This window comes from Mobula hypostoma, chromosome 24 (assembly GCF_963921235.1).
Source record: "Mobula hypostoma chromosome 24, sMobHyp1.1, whole genome shotgun sequence".
Classification (NCBI taxonomy): Eukaryota; Metazoa; Chordata; class Chondrichthyes; order Myliobatiformes; family Myliobatidae; genus Mobula; species Mobula hypostoma.
In genome coordinates, this window is record NC_086120.1 from 25,467,977 (window position 1) to 25,490,643 (window position 22,667).

General features: G+C 45.6%; 1 protein-coding gene across 2 annotated transcripts in view; it reads left to right on the top strand.

Moving 5' to 3' along the window:
- Positions 1 to 21,501, top strand: part of map1sa (microtubule-associated protein 1Sa) — a 44,651-nt gene extending 23,150 nt beyond the window's left edge. Inside the window, exons 4-8 of one of the 2 annotated variants that reach the window (XM_063032740.1) lie at positions 4,441 to 4,581; positions 5,911 to 7,897; positions 9,359 to 9,538; positions 16,746 to 16,954; positions 17,953 to 21,501. In XM_063032740.1, the coding sequence (XP_062888810.1) occupies positions 4,441 to 4,581; positions 5,911 to 7,897; positions 9,359 to 9,538; positions 16,746 to 16,954; positions 17,953 to 18,108 (2,673 nt within the window). In that variant the 3' untranslated portion in view covers positions 18,109 to 21,501. Of the gene's footprint in view, positions 1 to 4,440; positions 4,582 to 5,910; positions 9,539 to 16,745; positions 16,955 to 17,952 lie in introns of both variants that reach the window. The other variant, XM_063032738.1, reaches the window with a different exon arrangement.
- Positions 21,502 to 22,667: the final 1,166 nt, after the last annotated feature.

A 22,667-nucleotide genomic window follows, 5' to 3' on the forward strand; every position in this document is an offset into this window, starting at 1 on the left:
CCTCCACCCCCCAAACAGATTGGCTGAATGACATCTAAAATTTTAGCTGTAGGATGCTTGAAGTTCTATCACCAGTTCTTTCAGCCATGCCCACTTTATGATGGGCATGACTGGAGACGAAACGTTGATTGTAATTAATTCCATTCACAGGAAAGTGATTTCTGACCAAGTTGCTAAGAACTGGTTTGTATGCAAGAACTGGAGCAGGAATTCGCTATTCAGTCTCTTGAATCTCTTCTGCCTTCCAATTAAGATTACCCCTAAACCAAACTTCAACACTACTTTATTACTCTCACCCATGTCCTGTGATTTCCATGTAGTTTACATATCTGTCAATCTCTGCCTTGAATAAATTCAATAAATCTGACTCTATATGCTCTGAAGAAGAACATTCTGAAAAACAATTCTTCATCTCAGTTCCAAATAGGATGGGTAGTGGAACCCTCTTTTTCTGAAACCAGGACCTGATATTCATCAGGTCAATCTCCCGCGATCCATCGCGTCAATCTCCCGCAATTTTGTATTTCAGTGTTATTCTGAGCTCCACCCTGTCTGTATCTCAACCCCTCCATCCCACCTTTCTCTGCGAGGTCTGTGAACAGGGCGACTAAACAGCATTTAGCCCTCCAGATACATTCTCACCCGTATGCTGTAAGGCTGCAAAATCAAAGCTCTTGCTACTTTTAGGCTTGCTCCTTGCAATAAAATTGATTGTCCTTTTAATCTGAATTTCTTGCTGTGTACATGTATTCCAGCCCCTTGTGTTTCATACGCTAAATCCTATGGAACCAATGACATGACAAGGTCAATGGGTTGTGAGTACAAAGGTGACTGGAGGTGGGTTTCAAGGAGACTTTAAAGAAAAACAACAGAGTGGGTAGGCACTGCCAATGGCAAACAAAACATAAAATGGAAAATTAGATCATCCACTTTGATACAATAATAGAAATGGTAAGGGTGGAGTTGATGTTCAAAGAAACCTGTGTACTTGCACCTTAATTACTGAAGGACAGCAAGCAATTTGGAGGCTATGTAGAGCATGTTGAATGGTATTAAGAGGATTTAATTATGAATAAGGAAGTCTTATTGCAATTATGCAGGCCTTGGTGAGACAGTACGCCAGAGTATTGTGTACAGTTTAATACTCTATCAAGAAAAGGACGTAGTTAGAACAGAGGGAATACAGTGACCTTTCATCCAATCGGGTTTGGGGATGTTGAGTTTGTGGTATGAAGAATGAGTAGACAGGGACAGTATTTATAGTTTAGAAGAGCACTGAGCACATTGAAACTTAATTCTACCAGAGCTTGACAAGGTGAATGAAGGGAGAACGTACCCTTGTGCTGGAATATTTAGGACAAAAGGCAGAGTTTTGAAATAAGGGTTAGGCTGCTTAGGATTCGGATAAGTAAATTTTCAGTGATTTTTTTTTTCCCTTTTTACTCGTGTTATGGAGGCCCCTTAATTTTGATCTTTCAAAGCATTGCTTGATTTCTAGCAGTTGGCAGGTAGAAGATTAGACATGATTTTGTTGAATGGAGCAGCTTGAAGGGATTGATGGCCCATGGCCCACTGCTCCCATTTCTTTACTTTTAGGTTCTTGTATCCCTTTGTCCAAAAACATTTTGTATTCTCGCTACATGTAGTAACAATTTGCTTTCTTATTCTTCCTTCCTAAGTGAATATCTTCATATTTTCCCACTGTTTATTTGCCAACTACTTTCGCCCACTAATTATCAGCAGATTTAATATCAGTCAGATGTATTGGTTTTACAATGGAGTAAAGGGAATTACAGAGACATACAATTACTCACTGCTAATCTGAAAATGGCCCAGGTATCCTGGCTGTTTTTTGTTACCTGCTTCCTCACCTTTAACCCATGCCTCCTGACTCATGCAGTAGCCTTTTGTGGCACCTTCCAAATTGATGGCATCTGCCTGTCTTGAAGAACAGTGGAGTGAGTGACCCCCTCCAGGGCACAAGCCTGGGTGGAAGGTATGGAGATCCTGGAGTGCCCAGTCGTCAAGATCCCCCTCTCAGCCTCACCATTGTAGTCCAAAGGAAAGTGAAGCGAAACGTTTGGCACCAGCTTGGCTGCAGGAGCTGCTGGGAGGATGTTCAGTGACATCCAGCCACCATAGTGGCTCCACTCCGGATTTTCTGTCTGGGTTTAATCCCGTATCCTTCATCTCTCCTGAGGCTGCCTACAAGATGGTGGGGCTATCTACCCATAGCTGGGGACCTTCCAAATGCACTAAATCTATTGGTTCCCCTTTATCCACCCTATCTGTAACATCTTCAAGAAACTCAAAGATATCTGTCAAATGCTAGTTTCCTTTCATGAAACCATGTTGACTTTACTTGAATGTCTTGTGGTTTTCTAAATATTCTGCTATTACCTGTTTAATGGATTTGTGTAGACCCAATGGCAGATGTTAGGCTAATATACTGTGTAGTTTTCCAGTCCAACTGGGTTTGCTGAACAGTTGGTACATTTACCTTAAGTGTAGGTTGTTCAGCTTGAGGCTATTCCTTACCCCATTAATTTGCCTGATAACTTTTCTCTAGCATTTGTTTTGAGGTTTTCCCTCATTATAGCCCTTTGGTTATCTGTTGTTATTGGGGTGTTTCTTGTTTCCGACCGTGAAAACCAATGTGAAGTAATTATTTATCATCTCCGCCATTTCATAATGTGCTATTATTAATTCCTCAGCCCTATTCTCGAAGGACCGACGTTTACGTTAGTTGCCCCCTTTCTCTTTATCGTTGTAGCTCCTATTGTCTGTTCTTGTCTATGGCTAGTTAATTCTATTTTAATCATCCTTTGCTGCTTCTAAACATTTTTCAGTCACCTAATTTACGACCAATCTTTGCAAACTTGTATGTCATTTTGATGCCATCTTTAGCTCCCCTGGTTGTGGATGATATTACATTCTTCTCTCTCACTGGAATATACATTTACTGAGATTTATAAAAATGCTTAAAATATCTCCTGCTGATAATCTGCCACATTAACCTTTACTCTATTCTCTCTGCCCACAGCCTCATTTGTCCTCATTGCCATTGAGTTTTGGACTTGAGTTTCAGAATAAAGTTTCTTACCCTAAACTAAATTTGAAATTATAAGATGCCACAATCACTCTGCTCTGGGATTTTTTGCTATGAGGTCATATATTAATCTTGCCTCATTACATTATGCCAGATGTAAACTGGTCTGCTCCCTGATTGAGAAACCAGTGCATTGCTTTGTCCCGAATAAGGCACAATCTCCGAGAGGCTAACTTTGCCAATTTGATTTATCCAATCTTTCTGATTAAATTTATCTGTGATTATTGCAGTTCCTCTCTTACCCATTTCTTGCTTTTGTATCCTCTTGTTATCTTTGCTATTTCTTTATCCCCATCCAAGCTGATTCCACATCTTAGCCTGAGCTAGTTGTTCCCCACCACTGCGGTGATCTCTTCCTTTATTAACAAAGCTATCTCACCTTTTTTAAAATTTATCTTTTCAATCTGACTCTATTGGCTGGTGAACTCTTCTGCCCTCTCCTGATCGATTCAGGTTATTACCCCTGTCACTTGGCTTTCTCTGCCATCCCGAGTACCTCTTCCCAAAGCAGCCTTCTTCCGTTATAGCTTTCTTCCTTTCTGATTGCTCCCATCCCCCTGTCCCAACTCATTGCATCCCTCAGTAGCCACCTTCATGGTGCTGTTCCTTTTGAGGTCCATTCTGTGTGTCAGCACGCTCTTGCAGGCAGTCTCCGGTGCTGAGCGAAGTCATCTCCAAACTACAATGCCCATCCAACATCTGCAAGGTAGAGTCTACGAAAATGAGAGAATTCTCTCCGCTTGCAGTGAAGTGTAGTTCCAACAACACTGCAGTCTGTCACCAGTGATACACCACAAGAACATCTAAAGTCGTAGCCTCTTCCACTGCAGAGCACATGGGAAGCAGATGCATTGGTACATCTGTGGAACAATTCCAAATTAGTGTCTGACTTTTGAATGTGATGAGCTCTGACCCCATCTGCCTCCTTGGGTGTGATAAGTGGTCCTGTACGTTCATTGAAATAAGAGTAGAGGAGGTTCCCCTCCAACACATTTTATTATGTACTGGCCAATACTTGCCCTTAGTCGCCAATAAATTAGATAACCTGCTCATTTGTGTTACTGAGAGGGAGAGCTCCCCCATACTTTCTAGGTGCAAAGTTTCTTATTCTGCACCATTTCAATTAAAACAGTAAAAGAACACTTGCATCTATCAGTTAAGCCTCTGAGGCATCTTCATACTGTGAAAAATCTGTCCAACTTTCATTGATTGTTACCGCGAGTTCATGAAGGAAAACTGAAATTCTGACTGAGTTGACGTGCCACCACTGGAGATCTGGTGGGCTGTTCCATTCCCAGGAGGAGCGTCTGATTTGTTTGTTTGAATTCTAGGTGCGGACTCTGATATCGGCTGCCTCACGGCATAAGTTGCTGGTATTGGCCGGGCCATGTTTAGAAGAATCTGGTGATCTACTCCTGCAAAAAGGATCCTTCACATTTCACGATTTCATCCAGATCTTCACGGATAAGGAGGTTGTTTCTAGCAATACTCTAACTTGCCCATTTATCTATTGCCTTATGTACAGGGAGCTTTAGTCTATATCTGTTATACCTGCCCTGGAAATCTCAGATGGTACAACAGATTTAAGATTTAAGCATCATTCAATTCAATGAAGGGGAAAATAGCTTGGTATTGTATTAACCAAGGTATTTGGATGTTGTATAACTATTAAATGTTGAATAATTCACAGAAACATTGGACAGGTGATTGAAACATTGATTACTAAGGTAGACTTTAAGGAGCAAGAAATGAAGGACAGGTATTTGAAAGAGAATTTCAGATTTTTGGCTCAAGCAGTCCTGAGAGCTGGACATGGGGAGAAGGAAGTGAGATGTTCAGAGAAGCTGACGTTCCTTTCCTGGAAGGAAAGCACAAATTTGCAAGGAATTAGGGTTATTCAAAGTCTGCAGCTTGGATACATTTACACAGAGCTGATGTGCTTTCTGAAAGGATACTGGAGCCAGATTCAACGGGAGTTTGAAAGGAATTTTCATAACAACATAGCGATTACTCTGCCTGTAACCCTTGTGATGTTTGGGTGAAGAATTTGCTAACCTAATCCCACTTTCCAGCATTGGGTTTCGCAATCATATGTCTAAGGAGGCTTCCTGCCCTGCCACTTTCTCAGACAAAGTATTAGTCATAGAATCATACGATGTAGAAACAGGCCATTTTGGCCTGTGTCCATAGTGACTATCAGGCACCTGCCTGTATTGATCCCATTTTCCCGCATTCAGCCTTTTCTTCCAAGGCAATTCATGTGCTCATCTGAATTTGGTTAGAAGTGATTAAATTAAATTCAGTTAGAGGCTCAAGCCCCCTGATGGTTTGTTTATCTCGCCCTTATTTTCCGTCGATTACTTTAAACCTGTGCCCTGTTTTTTGACTGCTCTAGTCAGGGGAGTCGGTTCTTTATTCTTCACTGAAGCCCCTCGTAAAATCTCCCCTCAGCTTCCACTGTTTCAAGGAAAATCACTGATCTTATTCAATCATTCCTCATAGATGAAATGCTATAATCCTGGCACTAGGATTGTGGAGCTTATAAATCAACTTTGCAACTCCTCCACTGCAAGTGTATCTTTCTCATAGTGGCTAGAACAGAAATTTGTGGTGGGAGCTGGAGGAACCCTCGACTGGAGAGATGGGAGAAGTGATACCATGGAGATATTTGCTAATTTACTAATTTCTTTACTGCTAAACTGGGAGCCAGGGTGGGTTAGAGTACAGGGCTGCTGGATGAATGAGTCTGGGGCTTTGAGCTGAAGTGCTGCATTAATGGGTTGACTTTGTGTTTCTGTTAGATCGGAGAGCTGTTGAGCTTCACGCCTCCTGCCGACAAGGCCAGCCTTTGTCTCTGCTGCCCTGACTTGGGAGAGTGGAAGCGGTCAAGCCTAGGGCAGCACAGCCTTCAGGAGTTCATCGAGATCAAGGTGAACCCTCCAGCCGCGCTGTCGGAGATGGAAGGGCTGCAGGAATTCTTGGAATACCTCACCGAGTCCTTGGAGGCGTCGTCTCCCTTTGACCTGCTGGAGCCTCCAGCGACTGTGGGTTTCCTGAAGCTCTCCAGGCCCTGCTGCTACATCTTTCCGGGCGGCCGGGGCGACTCCGCTTTCTTTGCTGTCAATGGCTTCAACATCCTGGTGGACGGAGGCTCAGACCAGAAGTCCTCGTTCTGGAAGCTGGTTCGTCACTTGGACAGGATCGACTCAGTCCTATTGACTCACATTGGGATGGACAACCTGCCTGGGATCAACAGTCTGCTACAGAGGAAGCTGGCAGAACTAGACGAGGATCAATCGCAAGGCTTGGAATTAAATGGTGACTGGACAAAGAACCTAATTTCTCCTGAGATTGGTGTCATGTTCCTCAATGCACCAAATCGACTCCAGCACATTGAGAGGGAAAGTGTCAGGCGGGGTGTAGATGAGGTCAGCGTACTGCTTCAACGTCTGGACCTTTTGGGTATTAACCCACTACCCCTGTATAGGACTATTGGCAGCTCCATCGAACCGATGATACTCTTTCAGAAAATGGGAGTTGGCCGCCTGGAAATGTATGTCCTCAACCCAAGCAAAGACAGCAAGGATTTGGACTTCATGTTGCATCAGTGGACGGGCAACAGTTGGCCAAAAGGGAAGGACCTCCCAATTCAGTGTTTGGTCTCCGTCTGTGCGCTCATCGCCTGGCACCCAGCCAGCAAGGTAGAGAAGATAATCCGCGTGCTGTTCCCGGGTTGTGCTCCACAGGGCAAAATCTTGGAGGGGCTTGAGAGGGTGAAACACCTGGACTTCCTGAAGCAGCCCGTGGCGACACGGGGCGAACTGGAGGCTCTGCAGAAGGAGAAAGGCACCAAGCCGAGGCGCACAGAGAGCCGCGAGAGTCTGAAAAGCCTCACTAGGGGCTCATCTGGAAAATCGGGGCGAGAGCTGGAGGTTGTGCTGACGGGGGGGAGGCCGTCCTCTGCCAAGGACAAGCCAGTGAAGCCAGAGAAGAAGGACAAGGCTGGGAAAACTAAAGCTGCCCCGGCGGTGCCGGGCGAGAGAGCAAGAGACGGTCCCCCAAATGCATCAGCCTTGCCCGAGGCAGGCGAGAAACCAAAATCGGAGACCTCGCTGAAAGGGTCCATGGAGAAAGTTCAGAAGAAGGAATCCAGACCCACGAAGGTGGATGAGAATAAGGAGGGGAAGATGGTGAAAAAGGAAGACGGGAAAGAGGCTGAGGACAAGAAAGTGCTGAAGAAGGATGTGCCGAAGCAAGTTAAAAAGGAGCCCAAAAAGATTGAGAAAGTGATGGCCAAGCCCCCTACCAAAAGACTCCCGGTAGCTGCTGAAGGTAGAAGGGGCTCGGCCAAAGTCAATGCCGTGGCCAGCTCCAGGGAGCTCAAGAAGGATCATGTGACTCCCGGGAAGGAATTGGTCAGAGCCAAGCCTGGGGCTCCAAAGCGGGAGCCCACTCCCCAGCAGACTGCAGCTATGGGGAAGAGAGACAAGGCGGCGTCCTCAGGGATGACCACTCCTGAAGACATGACAGAGGAGTTCAAGAAGCTGGAGCAGGAGGGGGGCCCAGCCTCACTGCCCCAAGAGGAAGCTGCTTCGGCCGGGGCCCCGGGGGCAGTGGTGCTGGGGGATGCCCTGTCTGAGGAGGGTTTCACTGCTGTGGAGGTAGGGAGGGAGTTCGGGACTCGGTTATGGGACAACGGCGCTGCTGAAAACGGCAAGGCGGCGGGAGAGCAAGAGACTGGCACGGAGCAAGCAGCGGGGGTTGGTGCCAGAGCACAGGGTGATGAAGGTACGGTTACAATCCATCCTGTTAATGGTCTGATCTGTGGTACTGACAACGACCATGACTTTGAGATGGAAAGTCCTGATAAGTTCAGGTATTTTGATGACAATTTGAGCCCCAGCAGGAACATGGCTGCCCTGTCCCCTCTTGCAAAGACTCCCAGGAGTGATCGTAGTGTTAATTTTGACCTAACGCCAACTGAGCTTGGGCCAACAGGTGAGGTCAAGGGGCTGGTATCCACCACCAACCAGGACAATGCAGAGGAGCAGTATACCAGCTCTGAGGAGAAGACCCTGGAGATGGTCTCCCCTCCTGGATCCGGGCCCGCCAGCGCTGGCCACACTCCCTTCCACCAGTCGCCAACTGACGGTATCCTCCCCAGAAGTGAAGACAGTTTAATTGAGAGCGTTTCCAGCATCCTGCATGGGGAAAGCCAGTTGGCCCATGCTTACGACAGACCTGCAGACGGAGCCCCTCAGTCACACCCGCAGCCACCATTTGACAATGCCAGTGCACCACTGGACAGACACACTGGCATCCTGAGCTTGAGTCCATTCAAAGAAGTTGTCCCTGATGTCTCGCCAACTCTGACGACCCCCTCACTGCCAGCGGAGGTTGGCTCTCCTCACTCCACCGAAGTTGACGAGTCTCTGTCTGTCTCCTTTGAGCAGGTCCTGCCGCCCCTGACCGAAGCACCCAGCGCTTCTCCTGAACGTGATGTTCTCCCGGGGATGGGCGATCCTCAAGGCATGAGCCTTCCCCTGAGGTCTCTGCAGGACGCCTTTCGGCCTCTGTTTCCCGCCCAAGGAGACAGCAGACCCCCTCACAATGGAGTGGACGGTCCCGGGCCGCATGTGGCTGGGCTCCCCTCCGAATCCCCTCACGATGTTGACCTGTGCCTTGTGTCGCCTTGTGAATTTAAGCACCCAAAGACTGAGATCTCACCATCTTTTGTCAACCCCAGCCCCAGGGACACGTCAGACGACAGTGACCTTTCCCAGGAATGCGCAAAGCCTGTGGGGCAAAGTGGGGACCATGTGCCCCTCTCCGGCAGGAAGATGGCACTGGACCAGACCACCCCGACCTCTGCCAGCGAGTCCCTCCTGTCCCACTCGGGTTCGGCAGTCCCTCCCGGTACCGAGGACTGCCCGTCCATCACTGCAGATGGTGGCATGGACTCTGAGGACGATTCTGAGAGTCTGTCGGTAGGCGGGTCTGCTCTGGGTCCTGTTTGCCCCCCCTTATCTTCCAGGTCACATGACCCTCCCCCCTCCCCAATGAAGGACCCCCAGCCACCCCCGCCCCAGCCTGGCATCTGCATGGTAGACCCAGAGGTCCTGACCCAGACCTCTGCCAAAGGTGCGGTCGAGAAGTCAAAAGGGCGGAAGCCAGGGTCCAAGCCAGCTGTGGGCTCTCTGGGTCGCAGAGTTGAGAATGCTAAACAGGCAACTTTGTCCAAACCAAAAGGTCCCCAGCCGACATCCAAAGAGGTGGAAAAATCAGCCGCGGCCGGCAAGACTGAGCAGTCGGGGAAGGTTTCCAGGGTTAATTCCAGCCAGTCCATCAACTCAGAAGAAAAGAAAGGAAAGAATTCCCAAGTACCAAGTTACAAGTCGTCCCAGAGCACGTCTCGCAGCACAGTGGCAGGTCAGTTATGATATGTGTGTGAGTCCAATTGCTTAGTCGCTGGCACTGAAAGGATGGGTCAAATGTCGGTTTCCTTTTGAATTTTTTCTGTTTTGCGGTACATTTTTTACTGTTTGGTGTGGGGTATGACTAATGTATGTTGCCTCAAAATCAAAGTTGGTCCACATGGGAGGAATCTTTGGAAAAACTTCACAGTGGTTGACTTATCCAAACTTCTCTTAAATCTTGTGATCGAACTTGCATCTACCACTTCCACCGATGGCTTGTTCCACCTTGAGAAAAGAAATTCCCCTTGAGTATTTCACCTTTCATCCTTGACCTCTAGTTAGTCTCACCCAGGCTCACTGGAAAAGCCTGTTGACATTTAACCTACCTGCACCCCTCATAATTTTATACTTGTATACTAAGATTGGTTAAACACGATCTACCATGTGCAAAGCCACGTTGACTACCCCGAATCAGGCCATGTCTGTCCAAATACTTATCTGTTCTGTCCCTTCAAATTGCTTACCCACTTGTGATGTTATACTCACTGGACTATAATTTTCTGGCTATTTTTAGTGCTTATCTTGAACAACAGAACAACTTTAGCTGTTCTCTGGCATCTCACCATTGTTTTGAGGACATTTTGAATACCTCTGCCAGGACCACTAACCTCTGTCAAGGTCAGAGGGGACACCTTATCTCGCCCTGGGCACTTATCCACCCTAATTTTCCTCGGCAAGCACCTCTTCTGCAGTCTTGATATGGTCCATGACCTCACTGCAGTTTTGCCTCAGTTCTATTGCTGTGCCCATCTCCCAGGTAAATACAGATGAAAAATCTACTTAAGATCCCCCGCCATCTCTTTTGGCTCCATGCATAGATCCCCAAGTGGACCAATTTTGTTTCTTGTTATATTTTCGTTCTTGTAGAAGCCCTTGGGTTTCTCCTTCACATCGTCTGCCAGAGCATCGTCGTGTCTTTGTTTTTTTAGCCCTCATGATCTTCCTCTGGCATTTTGTATACTCAAACACCTCATTTTTTTGCCTATACCCTCCAAGCACCTCTTGCTTAACCCTGGCCTCAATAATCCTAAATAACCAAGTGTCTCTAAACCTGTTAGCCTTGCCTCTGTACTATTAAAGATTTCACTTTTGAAGGCCTCCCACTTACCAGGTATCCCTTTGCCAGAAAACAAACTATCCCAATCCACACCTGCTAGATCCTTTGATGCTGTCAAAATTGGCCTTTCTCCAACTTAAAATATCCACCTGAGGACCAGTCCTATCCTTCTCCATAATTGTTTTGAAACTAATGGAATTGTGATGTTGGAAGCTCCAGAGTGTTGGGGGTCAGAAGTGTGTGAAGTTGTCTTTAACATGGAGAAAGTTCTTGGGAAACTGAAAGGTTTGAAAGTAGATGAGTTATCTGGACCAGATGGACTACACCCCAGGGTTATAAAAGAGGTGACTGAAGAGAATGTGGAGGCATTATTAATGATCTTTCAGGAATCATTAGATTCTGGAATGGTTCTGCAAGACTGGAAAATTGCAAATATCACTCCACTCTTCAAGAAGGGAAAGAGGCAGAAGAAGAGAAATTTTAGGCCAGTTAGTCTCACCTCAGTGGTTGGGAGGACGCTGGAGTCGATTAATAAGGATGAAGTCTTAAGGTACTTGGAGGCACTAGGTGAAATAGGCTGTAGTCAGCATGGTTTCCTTGAGGGAAAATCTTGCCTAATATGTTGGAATTCTTTGAAGAAATAACAAGCAGGATAGACAAAGGAGAATCAGTTGTGTACTTGGATTTTCGAAGGCTTTGACAAGGTGCCACACATATGAGGCTGCTTAACAAGTTGAGAGCCCATGGTATTACAGGAAATATACCAGTATGGGTAAAGCAGCAGTTGATTGGCAGGAGGTGAAGAGTGGGAATAAAGAGAGCCTTTTCTCTTTGGCTGCTGGTGACTAGTAGTATTCCACAGGGATCTGTTGAGACTGCATCTTTTTACATTATATGTCAATGACTTGGATGATGGCATTGATGGCTTTGTTGCAAAGTTTTCAGATGATATGGAGATAGGTGGAGGGGCAGGTACTTTTGAGGAAGTAGTGAGGCTACAGAAGGACTTAGACAGATTAGGAGGATGGGCAAAGAAGTGGCAGATGGAATGCAGTGTTGGGAAGTGTATGGTCATGCACTTTTGGTAGAAGAAATAAAAAGCGAAACTATTTTCCAACTGGAGAGAAATTTCAAAAATCTGAGGCGCAAGGGTACTTGGGAGTCCTCATGCAGGATTCCCGAAAGATTAATTTGCAGGTTGAGTCGTAATGTGGAAGGCAAATGTGATGTTGACATTTGTTTCAAGAGGCCTGAATATAAAAGCAGGGATATATTACAGAAACCTGGTTGCAAGGTGGAGATGACTGGGAATTAAATATCCAAGGGTATTAAGTAATACGGAAAGACAGGCAGGAAGGCAGAGGAGGTGGGGTGGTGCTCTTGATTAGGGATGAGATCAGAGCGATTGTGAAAGACGATATAAGATCTACGGAGCAGAATGTTGAGTCCATCTGGGTGGAGATTAAGAATAGTAAAGGGAAGAAATCACTGGTGGGTGTTATCTATAGGCCACCTAATAAAAATATTGCAGAGGCGATTAACCAAGAAATAACTGAGGCTTGTAAGAACGGAACGGCAGTTGGCATGGGGGATTTTAACTTCCACATAGATTAGATGAATCAGGTTGGTCAAGGAAGTCTTGAGGAGGACTTCGTAGAATGCATCCATGATGGCTTTCTTGAGCAGCATGTTAGTGAACCTACAAGGGAAAATACTATCTTAGATTTAGACCTGTGCAATGAGACTGGTAAGATTAACGATCTTGTAGTCAGGGATCCTCTTGGAAAGAGTGTCATAGCATGATTGAATTTCGCATACAGGTGGAGATGAAACAGTTAGATTTAAAATTAGCGTATTATGCTTGAACAAGGGAGACTACAACAGGATGAGGGAGGAGTTGGCTAATGTGGATTGGGAGCACAGGCTATTTGGTAGGACAGTTGAGGAACAGTGGAATACTTTCAAAGAGATTTTTCACAGTGCTCAACAAAAGTATATTCCAGTCAAAAGTAAGGACAGTTAGTGTGAGGAGAGCCAGCCTTAGATAACTAAGGAAATAAAAGATAGTATCAAATTAAAAGCTTATGTGTACAAAGTCACAAAGAGTAGTGGGAGACTGGAGGATTGGGGAAACTTTAAAAAGCAATAGAGAATGACTAAACAAGAAATAAGGAAAGGGAAGATAGAGTATGAAAGTAAATTAGCACAAAATATAAAAACAGATAGCAAAAGTTTTTATATAAAGCGGAAGAGGGTGGCTAAAGTCAACGTAGGTCCCTTAGAAGATGAGAAGGGGAAATTGATATTGTGTGATAGGGAAATGGCTGAGGCATTGAACGACTGTTTTGTGTTGGTCTTCATGGTGGAGGACACGTCTAATATGCCAAAGAAGAACGTTATGGACGAAATGGGAGGTGAGGACCTTGATAAAATCACTGTCACTAAAGAGATAGTGAAGAGCAAACTAGAGGGCCTGAAGGTAGATAAGTCCCCTGGTCCTGATGGGATGCATCCCAGGGTGCTGAGGGAATTGGCAGAGGTTATAGTAGACGTGTTGGTAATCATTTATCAAAACTCTGTAGACTCTGGGCAGGTCCCGGCGGATTGGAAGACAGCAAATGTCACGCCACTTTTTAAAAAAAGAATGTAGGCAAAAAATGGGCAACTCTAGGCCAGTTAGCTTAACATCTGTAGTCGGGGAAATGCTTGAAGTTGTCATTAAGGAAGAAATAGCGAAACATTTAGAAAGGAGTGGTTCCATTAGACAGATGCAGCATGGATTCAGAAAGGGCAGGTCCTGTTTGACAAACTTACTGGAGTTCTTTGAGGGCATAATGAGTGCAGCGGATAGAGGGGAACAGGTGGATGTCATATACTTGGATTTCCAGAAGGCGTTTGATAAGGTGCCACACAAAAGACTTATAAATAAGGTATGGATGCATGGAGTCGGAGGAAGTGTATTGGCATGGTCAGTGGATTGGTTAACCAATAGAAGGCAGAGTTGGTATTCATGGGTGTTTCTCCGGTTGGCAGTCTGTGGTGAGTGGGGTGCCGCAGGGGTCGGTGCTGGGCCCACAGCTGTTTACCATTTACATTGATGATTTGGAAGAGGGGACTGAGTGTAGCATAGCAAAATTTGCTGATGACACTAAACTGAGTGGAAAAGCAAATTGTACAGAGGATGTGGAGAGTCTGCAGAGGGATATAGATAGGTTAAGTGAGTGGGCCAAGGTCTGGCAGATGGAATACAATGTTGGTAAATGCGAGATCATCCACTTTGGAAGGAATAGTAGAAGTGCAGATTATTATTTGAATGGTAAAAGATCGCAGCATGCTGTTGTGTAGAGGGACTTGGGAGTGTTTGTGCATGAATGGCAAAATGTTGACTTGCAGGTACAACAGGTTATTAAGAAGGCAAACGGACTGTTTTTCATTGCTGGAGTGATTGAATTCAAGAGCAGGGAGGTCATGCTGCAACTGTACGGGGTACTGGTGAGGCCGCACGTGGAGTACTGTGTGCAGTTCTGGTCTCCATACTTGAGGAGGGTTATACTGGCTTTGGAGGCAGTGCAGAGGAGGTTCACCAGGTTGATTCCAGGGATGAAGGGGTTAACCTATGAGGAGAGATTCAGTTGCCTGGGACTATACTCTCTGGAGTTCAGAAGAATGAGAGGGGATCTTATAGAAGCATACAAAATTTTGAAAGGGATAGATAAGATAGAAGTAGGAAAGTTGTTTCCGTTGGTAGGTGAGACTAGAACTAGGGGACATTGCCTCAAGATTCAGGGGAGAAGATTTAGGATGGAGATGAGAAACTGTTTTTCCAGAGAGTGGTGAATCTGTGGAATTCTCTGCCCAGGGAAGCAGCTGAGGCTTCTTCACGAAATATATCTAAGATACAGTTAGATAGATTTTTACATAGGGGAATTGAGGGTTATGGGGAAAAGGCAGGTAGATGGAGCTGAGTTTACGGACAGATCAGCCATGATCTTATTGAATGACAGGGCAGGCTCGATGGGCCGGATGGCCTACTCCTGCTCCTATTTCTTATGTTCTATTATGTTCTTGTATATTGTTGAGACTTTATAAAGAACTGGTGAGGCTGCACTTGGAGTATTGTCAGCAGATTTGGGCCTCTTAGAAAGGATGTGCTGACGCTGGGGAAGGTTCAAAAGAGTTTCACGAAAATGATTCCAGGACTGAACGGCTTATCATATGAAGAGTGTTTGATTCCTCTGGGCCTGAGTTCACCTAGAATTTAGAAGTATGTGGGGGGGGATCTCCTTGAAACCTATCAAATGTTGATAGAGTGGATGTGGAGAGGATATTTCCTGTGGTGGGAGAGTCTGGGACTTCAGTCCACAGCCTCAGAATAGAATGGAGACGAGGAAGAATCTCTTTAGCCAGAGAGTGGTGAACATGTGGAATTCATTGCCACAGGTGGCTGTGTCACTGGGTGTATTTAAGGCAGAGGTTGATAGATTCTTGATTGGTCAGGTCGTGAAAGGTTACGGAGAGCAGGCAGGAGATTGGGGCTGAGAAGAAAAATGGATCAGCCTTAATGAAATGGTGAGCAGACTTGATGGGCCAAATGGTCTAATTCTGCAGCTATATCTTGTGGCCTTATCACAAGGTGTAAAGTGTCCCCTTACATTTCTGTCACCTGCCCTAACATTTCACTTGAAGGACATCCAGTATCACACTCTCTATTTGAGACTTCTATATATTGATCAAAACTTGACTGAACATATTTGACAATTTTTATCCCATACAGTCCTTGAGCTCTGGTTCCCATCCCCCTGCAACTCTATTTTAACCTCCCTTCCTCCTCTTCTCCCCCCCCCCCCCCACCAGCTCTTCAAACTTTCATGTAATGTACAAGTCCCCCTCCATTTCAGGTGCAAACCATTCCTTCTGTGCAGGTCCCGCCCTCCCTGGAAGGGAGTCCAGTGATCCATAATCTGAAGACCTTCCTCCTGCACCATATCCTTAGTCACGTGTTAAACTGTATGATCTTCCTGTTTCTGGCCTCACTAACACATGGTAGCAATCCTGAAGTTATAACCCTAGAGGACCTGTCCCTTAACTTGGCACCTAATTCCCTGAACTCACTTTGCAGGACCTTGTCACCCTTCCTACCCGTTTACTGATGTGGACCATGGCGTCTGGCTGTTCACCCTCCCACTTAAGAATGCTATGGACTCAATCGGATGACCCTGACCCTGGCACCTTTGAGGCAACATACCATCTGGGAATCTCCTTTGCATCCATAGAACATCTTGTCTGTTCCCCAAGCAATGAATCCCCTATCAATTCTGCTTGCCTGTTCTCTCCCCTTCCCTTCTGAGTCAGAGCCATACTCATTGCCAGAGGCCTGACTGCTGTGGCTTTCCACTGCTTGGTCTCTCTCTCCCCCCCCAGTAGTATACGTGTTGAGGGGGATCACTGTAGGGGTACCCTGCACTGGCTATTTATCCCCTTTCTCCTGGTAGTCATCCAGTTGTCTGTTTCCTGCGCCATAAATGTAACTACCTCCCTGTATCTCCTGTCAATTGACCCCTTAGCTTCCTGAATGATTTTTCTATCCAGCTACCACTCCAGTTCTCTAACACAGAGGTCTCCCTGTCTTCACACATCCCACATGATGTTTAGGGAACTTATTTTGTATACTTTGCCTATACTTGCCATGTACTGAAAGACAACCCAAAGATCCACCTTCCCACATCATATCCCTATCCTTACAGTCCTTGTGGGCTTCAATCCCTCTCAAAAACAAAGGTCCTCTAAACATCTTGTCTCATCTCACCAAAGCCTCAACCTTCCCACTCTTACACTGTCCCACTCCAATAATGGCCACTGTGCTTAAACTTGTTTGTATTGGCTCTTGCTAAGTGCCTGTTTACCCAATGATCTTAAGCTCTGTCGAAAGTCCAGGCAGGTCTTGCTCACTCACTACCAGCAATGGCTTGTGCAATCTCAAATTCCACCTTGATCTCACCTTGATTCATTTCACCAATGTTGTAATTATTAACCTCAATAGTTGCTGAATCAGTGGTTCTGCTGACACCTGGAGCCAACAGCCCATTAATTTCATGTATTATAGGCGCAGTGAGCAAGTGTCCCCCCGTGTACGTGGATCTTGCCTACATCCCTAACAGCTATGCTGCCAGGACAATCAACACGGACTTCTTCAAGCGTCTGCGATCGTCAGTCTACGTCATAAGTGGAGATGACCCTCAGAAAGAGGGTGCGATGAGGAACATTCTGGATTCGCTCCTGGAAGGCAAAGCAGTGTGGGGCAATAACGTGCAGGTGAGGGCCGTGAACTTGGGCAATGGCTTTCGAATCCCCAGCACCCGGGATTTGTAATATTTTACAGTGTAATCCCACTCAGCCTTCCAGTCCTCTTAGAAGCAGTTTACTTCCAGTTCCAGCCACTTCCTGAACTTAATTACTCCACTGGAAATTTGTGCTGTAACTGCAATCTCCTCTCTAATCCATTCTATCTTTAGATAACATGAGCTTTGTATCAACTGTCCCAATTACCTTGGGCTATGTACTACTCAGGAAAGGATGCAAAAGCAGTACCAACCGAGTGCTGATGCCTTTCAAGTGAAATGGTGAACCACTCCCCTTCTTTACCCTCTCAAGTAGCCATAAAAATTTCCCGTGGGACAGTAATTCTGTTATTGCTAATTCCACTATTTTTGCTAATTTTAATCCTTTGCTGGTTTTGTCATAAAGAATTTCTTGGGGTGTTCTTCCCAGCCTCCAGGTTAATACCACCTTCAGTGCCACAAAGATAAATGATCTGATTGCTATTGTGGGAATGCCTCTTAGCTGTGGACACCTGGCAGCTTGTACTGTTTCTCCTCCCCACCCCCACACATTATTCTGGCTCCTTCCCCCTTCCTTTCCAGCTCCGATGAAGGGTCTTGGCCCGAAACTATCAATTGTTGATTCCTCTCCATAGAAGATGCCTGAGCTAAGTTCCTCCCGCATTCTGTGCATGTTATAATAACTTTATTGGCCACGGATTGCTTGGAGGATGCATGGTTTTTCAGGGTGTCTCGTCCTAGTGGAACTGTATCTCGCACTGTCAGGGCTAAGTACGTGGATGGATTATGCATTGAGCAACGGGGGCAGCTGTTGGACGCAACATGTCTATTGTCCCACCAGACACCATTCAATGGTTTTGGGGCAATTTTGTAACATCTGATTTAATATCCTGCCCACCACGTCTTGTGCTTGCTGAAGTTCTGGAATGATATTTGTAGTCAATTATGTGACCTTGTCCTTTCCTTTTGCAGGTCACCATAATCCCGACCTTTGACTCTCCCATCATGCATGAATGGTACCAGGAGACACACGAGAGGCAGCAGTCTTTGAACATCACTGTGTTGGGCAGCAACAGTACGGTTGTCATGCAAGAGGAGACGTTCCCAGCATGCAAAGTTGAATTCTGATTGCTGGTGGCCACAGGGAGTGTAACTCCTTTGAGCACCCTTTTTCCAAGGACAAAAAGAGCCAGAGATAGAACTGGGCAGGTTTATTTTAAACCCTAGCCTGCCCCAGGCAATATGTAGACCCTTTCTGAAGTGTTTGTTTCTAGTGATGCGTCGGGTAATGCACGTAACCATGGAAGCTTTGTCCCAGTTCCTGTGAAACCTTTCTTCAGTTGCACAATTGTATCAGCTGGGAGCTTAGAGATCACTAGAGCAGCAGTGAACTGGGTGAAGAGCCAAAACTATGACCATGGTGGGAGGGTAAGAGCCAACTGGGACCAAAGGTTTGAGATGGGACCGGCTAGCCACCAAATAATCTGACAGTGGCGGTTTCGTTTTTTTAAATGCTTTTGTCCCTAACATAAATAACTTGGGAAGAGACTATTTGAACCATTCTTGGTTACTGTGAATGAATATTTTGCTGTGGTCTTGGTTGAGCTGACATTCTTGGCTTTGATTTGGAGGCCTGCTGTTAGTTGAACTCCACAGCTCTATGTTACGAGAAGCAGCTATTATATAGGAAGGACGAAGACTCTGTTCTCTCCTTCCTCTGATTGACAGTCAATACTCAGATTATAAAGGAAGTCTTTCCACTTTCAAATATTTGCCCCCTTGGTCACAGTCCAACTTCTTGCTGCAGCATCTGTGACCTGGTGGGGTTGGATCTGCTCTCTGGTACTTTAGACATTGTGGAAGACTAGACTTCTGGTCTACAGTGGACAAACAGCCCAGTAGCCGAGCTGGTCTTGAACTGGCCGCATATCTGTGCCCAGGAATAATCTAACCAGGAGGTAAGTTGTTCCCATTTCTGACTTTGTCCAATGGTCATATTGTCAATTTGACTTGGTCCAAAGCTGTGCAAAGTAAGTAAGATCTGTATAATGTTCTGATCTTGAGTTAATTTCTTTCTTTCTTCCAACAAAATGTCCTGTTGGGGAGAGTCCTGGTGTGTGGTTTAGCTACTTAGTCAGTGATCCTCCCATGTCATGCCCTTTTTTATTGGTTGGATGTCACATGTTCTTGAAGCAAATGCCAATTCAACCAATAGGATAGTAAAGGAAGTGCCTCTCATTGGTTGGAGAATTTTTGGCAAGTGCTGTTGGTCAAATTGATGCTGTGGTAATCTGGTTGTGTTGGGCAGCTTTTGAGACTGGGTTTATACTTTGACTTTTACCGTAGATTGAGAACCAAACGCTTAGTTTGTTACAACACTGCTTCTAGAAAATTCTACCAAGTTAAATGAGGAACTCTGGTGCTGCTTGATATTAAATATATACTGCATGTTAATTAGCTTGGGTAAGTTAAACATTATCAATGAGGATGAGTGATGGGAGTAGCACAAAAATTAATTGCACACTCCCTTCTAGGGGAAGGAACTGAGAACATATTCCTGATGAGGGCCTTGCAGACTGCTGGACAAGTCTCAGTGTGGGCAGTAGGCATTGAATTAGAGGTAAATACTAATTGGTTGGGTCCTGAATAAAATTTACACCAAATCCAAATGCATGACTGCCTCCCCGCCTTTCCTCTCATGAGGAGCTAATTAATGCTAGTTGGTGAAATGGTTTTTATTAATATAAAATCTCTATTCCAGCCTGTACCACAAAATATTCTGGGTTCCAAATAGGCGCCTAAGGCTATTAACATGAAGCATCAGAATAGTGAAGTTCTTGGAGAGAGTGAAGGATTCCTACCGACCCTGAAGGGTTTTGTTTCCCAGGAGCTGTTGAATTGGAGAACAGTGGAATGGAGAACATGGCTGAAACTTTTGCTTAAACAGATCTTGGCTGAGAAGTTTGTGTCTCTGATCCCTGGAAACAAAGGTGTACGGTGTTGCAGAAGACTCGGGTGTCTCCATTGTGGTAGCATGTTGAGCATTAGTCATGAAAGGAACTGGCCGCACAAGGCCTTCAGCTCGGGTGACTTTGTCCACTGTTCTTGAAGATCTGTTTCTGCTCCAGTGATGTTGGTTTGTCACAGACAGGTAACAATATCCAGCAAGGCCAAATAGGAATGTTTTGTATCCGGAGGAAAAGATGGTTTAGTTAAGTAGCTGAGGGAGAGATGGATGTATTGTGGGATGTGACCCTGGCTTAATGGCAGGGAGTAGGGAAAGATGAAGTGAGTTGTGCTGAGAGCACAGAACCTTGTTACAAGTTTATGGTGGTTTCTAGAATTGAACCAGCATTAATAATGCCTCCAGCATAATGTGCATCAGGGTCTATTTGGGTCAAATAGGCACCCTCAAAACTACATATGGGGCTCAGTGGTGTTTTGGAATCAAGCACTACCCTCCCCTCCACCTTCTTCCCACCACCCAAACCCCCTATCATTGCTCCAGACCTTAGAGGGACTTCTCTCAGTGTATGGGATAATCTCAAGTGAAAGATCTGGTCATTGTTTACATTATGGGTTCTGCAGAGCCCAAGTTGTGACTACCTTGTGCCCTGATGCCAGCTCCTCAAGTCCAGATACACTCCGGTGAGCCTCTGTGCTAAAAGCTCATGACTATCAGTCTGTAACTGATGCAGCGATTTCAATCTAGTTATTTATTCTTGAAATTAATATATAAACCAGTTTACACTATTTTGTAATAGCTGCTTTGTGTCAGCAGGACTGTTGATCTTTTGTGTAGAACCTTTCAAATTTTTTTTAGTATTTTTAATGTGAGTAATCAGTATTAAACACTAATAGTTTAAGGCTAAATGCAGGATGCAGTTTGACTTGATTTATGCATTTCAATGGGACCCACTTTGTGTTCCCGGGACATGTCTATGTAATTTCCCATGCTAACTGCTGACTGACTATGCCATATATTGGGGAGAGAGTTGTGTTTCAGTAATGGCTGCTTGCAAATAAGGGGTGAGCAATCGGCCAAGTTCAGAAATGGTGATCTGGGTGACCTAACCAAGAGATGTTTTGTCCAACTAGACAAATACCATCTGTATGTTTTCACTGGTTTCTTTGAGCCCAAGTTCTGATGGAAGATATTAAATTCATTCTCCCTCCCTCCCAGCCCCAGGAGGGACGATTGACTGATTTGATTCTTTCCACAGCTCAAAGTTGGGAGCCCAGACAGCCTGTTACTTTGCCTCTGCACTGCGCGTCGATCATTATTCATGTTTTGTGACTTGATCTGGGTTCAGTGTGGGGAGCAGTTGGGCTCCACGTTACACTTTAATTGGAAAGACTTTTGCATGGATTGGCTTGTGCAGGTGTGCAGGCTGCTAGTCCATATCACTTGCTTTTAAAGATTGTTCTGTGTGCATACACTGACATGTCTCTTGGCACTACTTTACAATTTCTGGCTTTAAGATGAGAGTTGAAAAATAAAGTATTTCAATAAAGGGACTAATTTTCATTGTGTATCTCCTTTGCTTTTTCCTGGACTGTGCTGATAAGGAATCGTGGTGGTGCTTTGCCTGAAGTCTGGAATTGAATTGACTTTACATACATGGGGAGTAAAAATCTTTACGTTTTGTCTCTGTGGAAATGTGCAATAACCATTTTTGTGGTTTCACATGCGGGTGACACTGATGTTCACTGCCCACTTTCCAGAGAATGGTGGGCTGCTGCTGTCGGCCACTGTGCCCAGGTCAGTGTGTTAACCAGTTGCAAGGTTTTCATCCACTGGACACAAACGCATGAGATGTGGGAGCTGGAGGGCATGCAAGGTAATGTTTCTGCAACCTTTCAGATGGAGGCCCTGAGAAAGTCAGATGAGCTGCCTGCCACAGGCTCCCTGTTCAATGACCTGCTACTACAGGAAGATTTTGCATTCATTTCCAAATGGCAGTGGTTCAGGGCAATACTGGTGAATACTTTTGGCTGGTGGCTGTTGTGTGACAGTTCGTACAAATGCGACCTATCAAACTAAAACCCCTGCCGCTGGATAACCGTTCACAATGTGTGCATCGTAAGATCCCAGTAAAGGAAGTGAGCAGATCCTGTAAGGTGGTGTTAAGATGGGGAAGAATGCTGGCTGAACAGTGGATGAAAATCTGCCAGAGGTGCTGGAATTATTATTGACAGGCACTGTGGAACATTGAATCCCTCAATTTAATTCTAGTCTAATGGGGAAAAAAAAGGAAAGAGGGCGTTTCTCTCTCTACAAGGGGTGCCTGGTGGTGGGAGAGGTCCTATAAAACACGACACAATATTTGTTAAGAGTCTTCCAACACATTCAGGGAGAGGGTGGAGATTACGGTACAATATTGGGAACATCTACACTCTGACAACAGAGAGAGAGGCACTTTCTCACCAGGGGTGGATATGTGTGTAGAGGAGGACGGCAGAATGGGGATAGCAGAATATCTCTTCCTAAACCAGGAACAGAACTACCCGGGGGGTGGGGGGGGGGAGGTAGTGATGGAATAATTCCCCAGAAGGAGGGCACTGGACTCTTGGGAGGGTGCAAAGAGACAAGGGAGGGTTGGAATTCGGGAACAGGGGCTAGACTGGGGGACCCCACCACCCTCACACTCTGCCTTGCTGGTCCCTGGGAATGCCGCTGGGGGAGG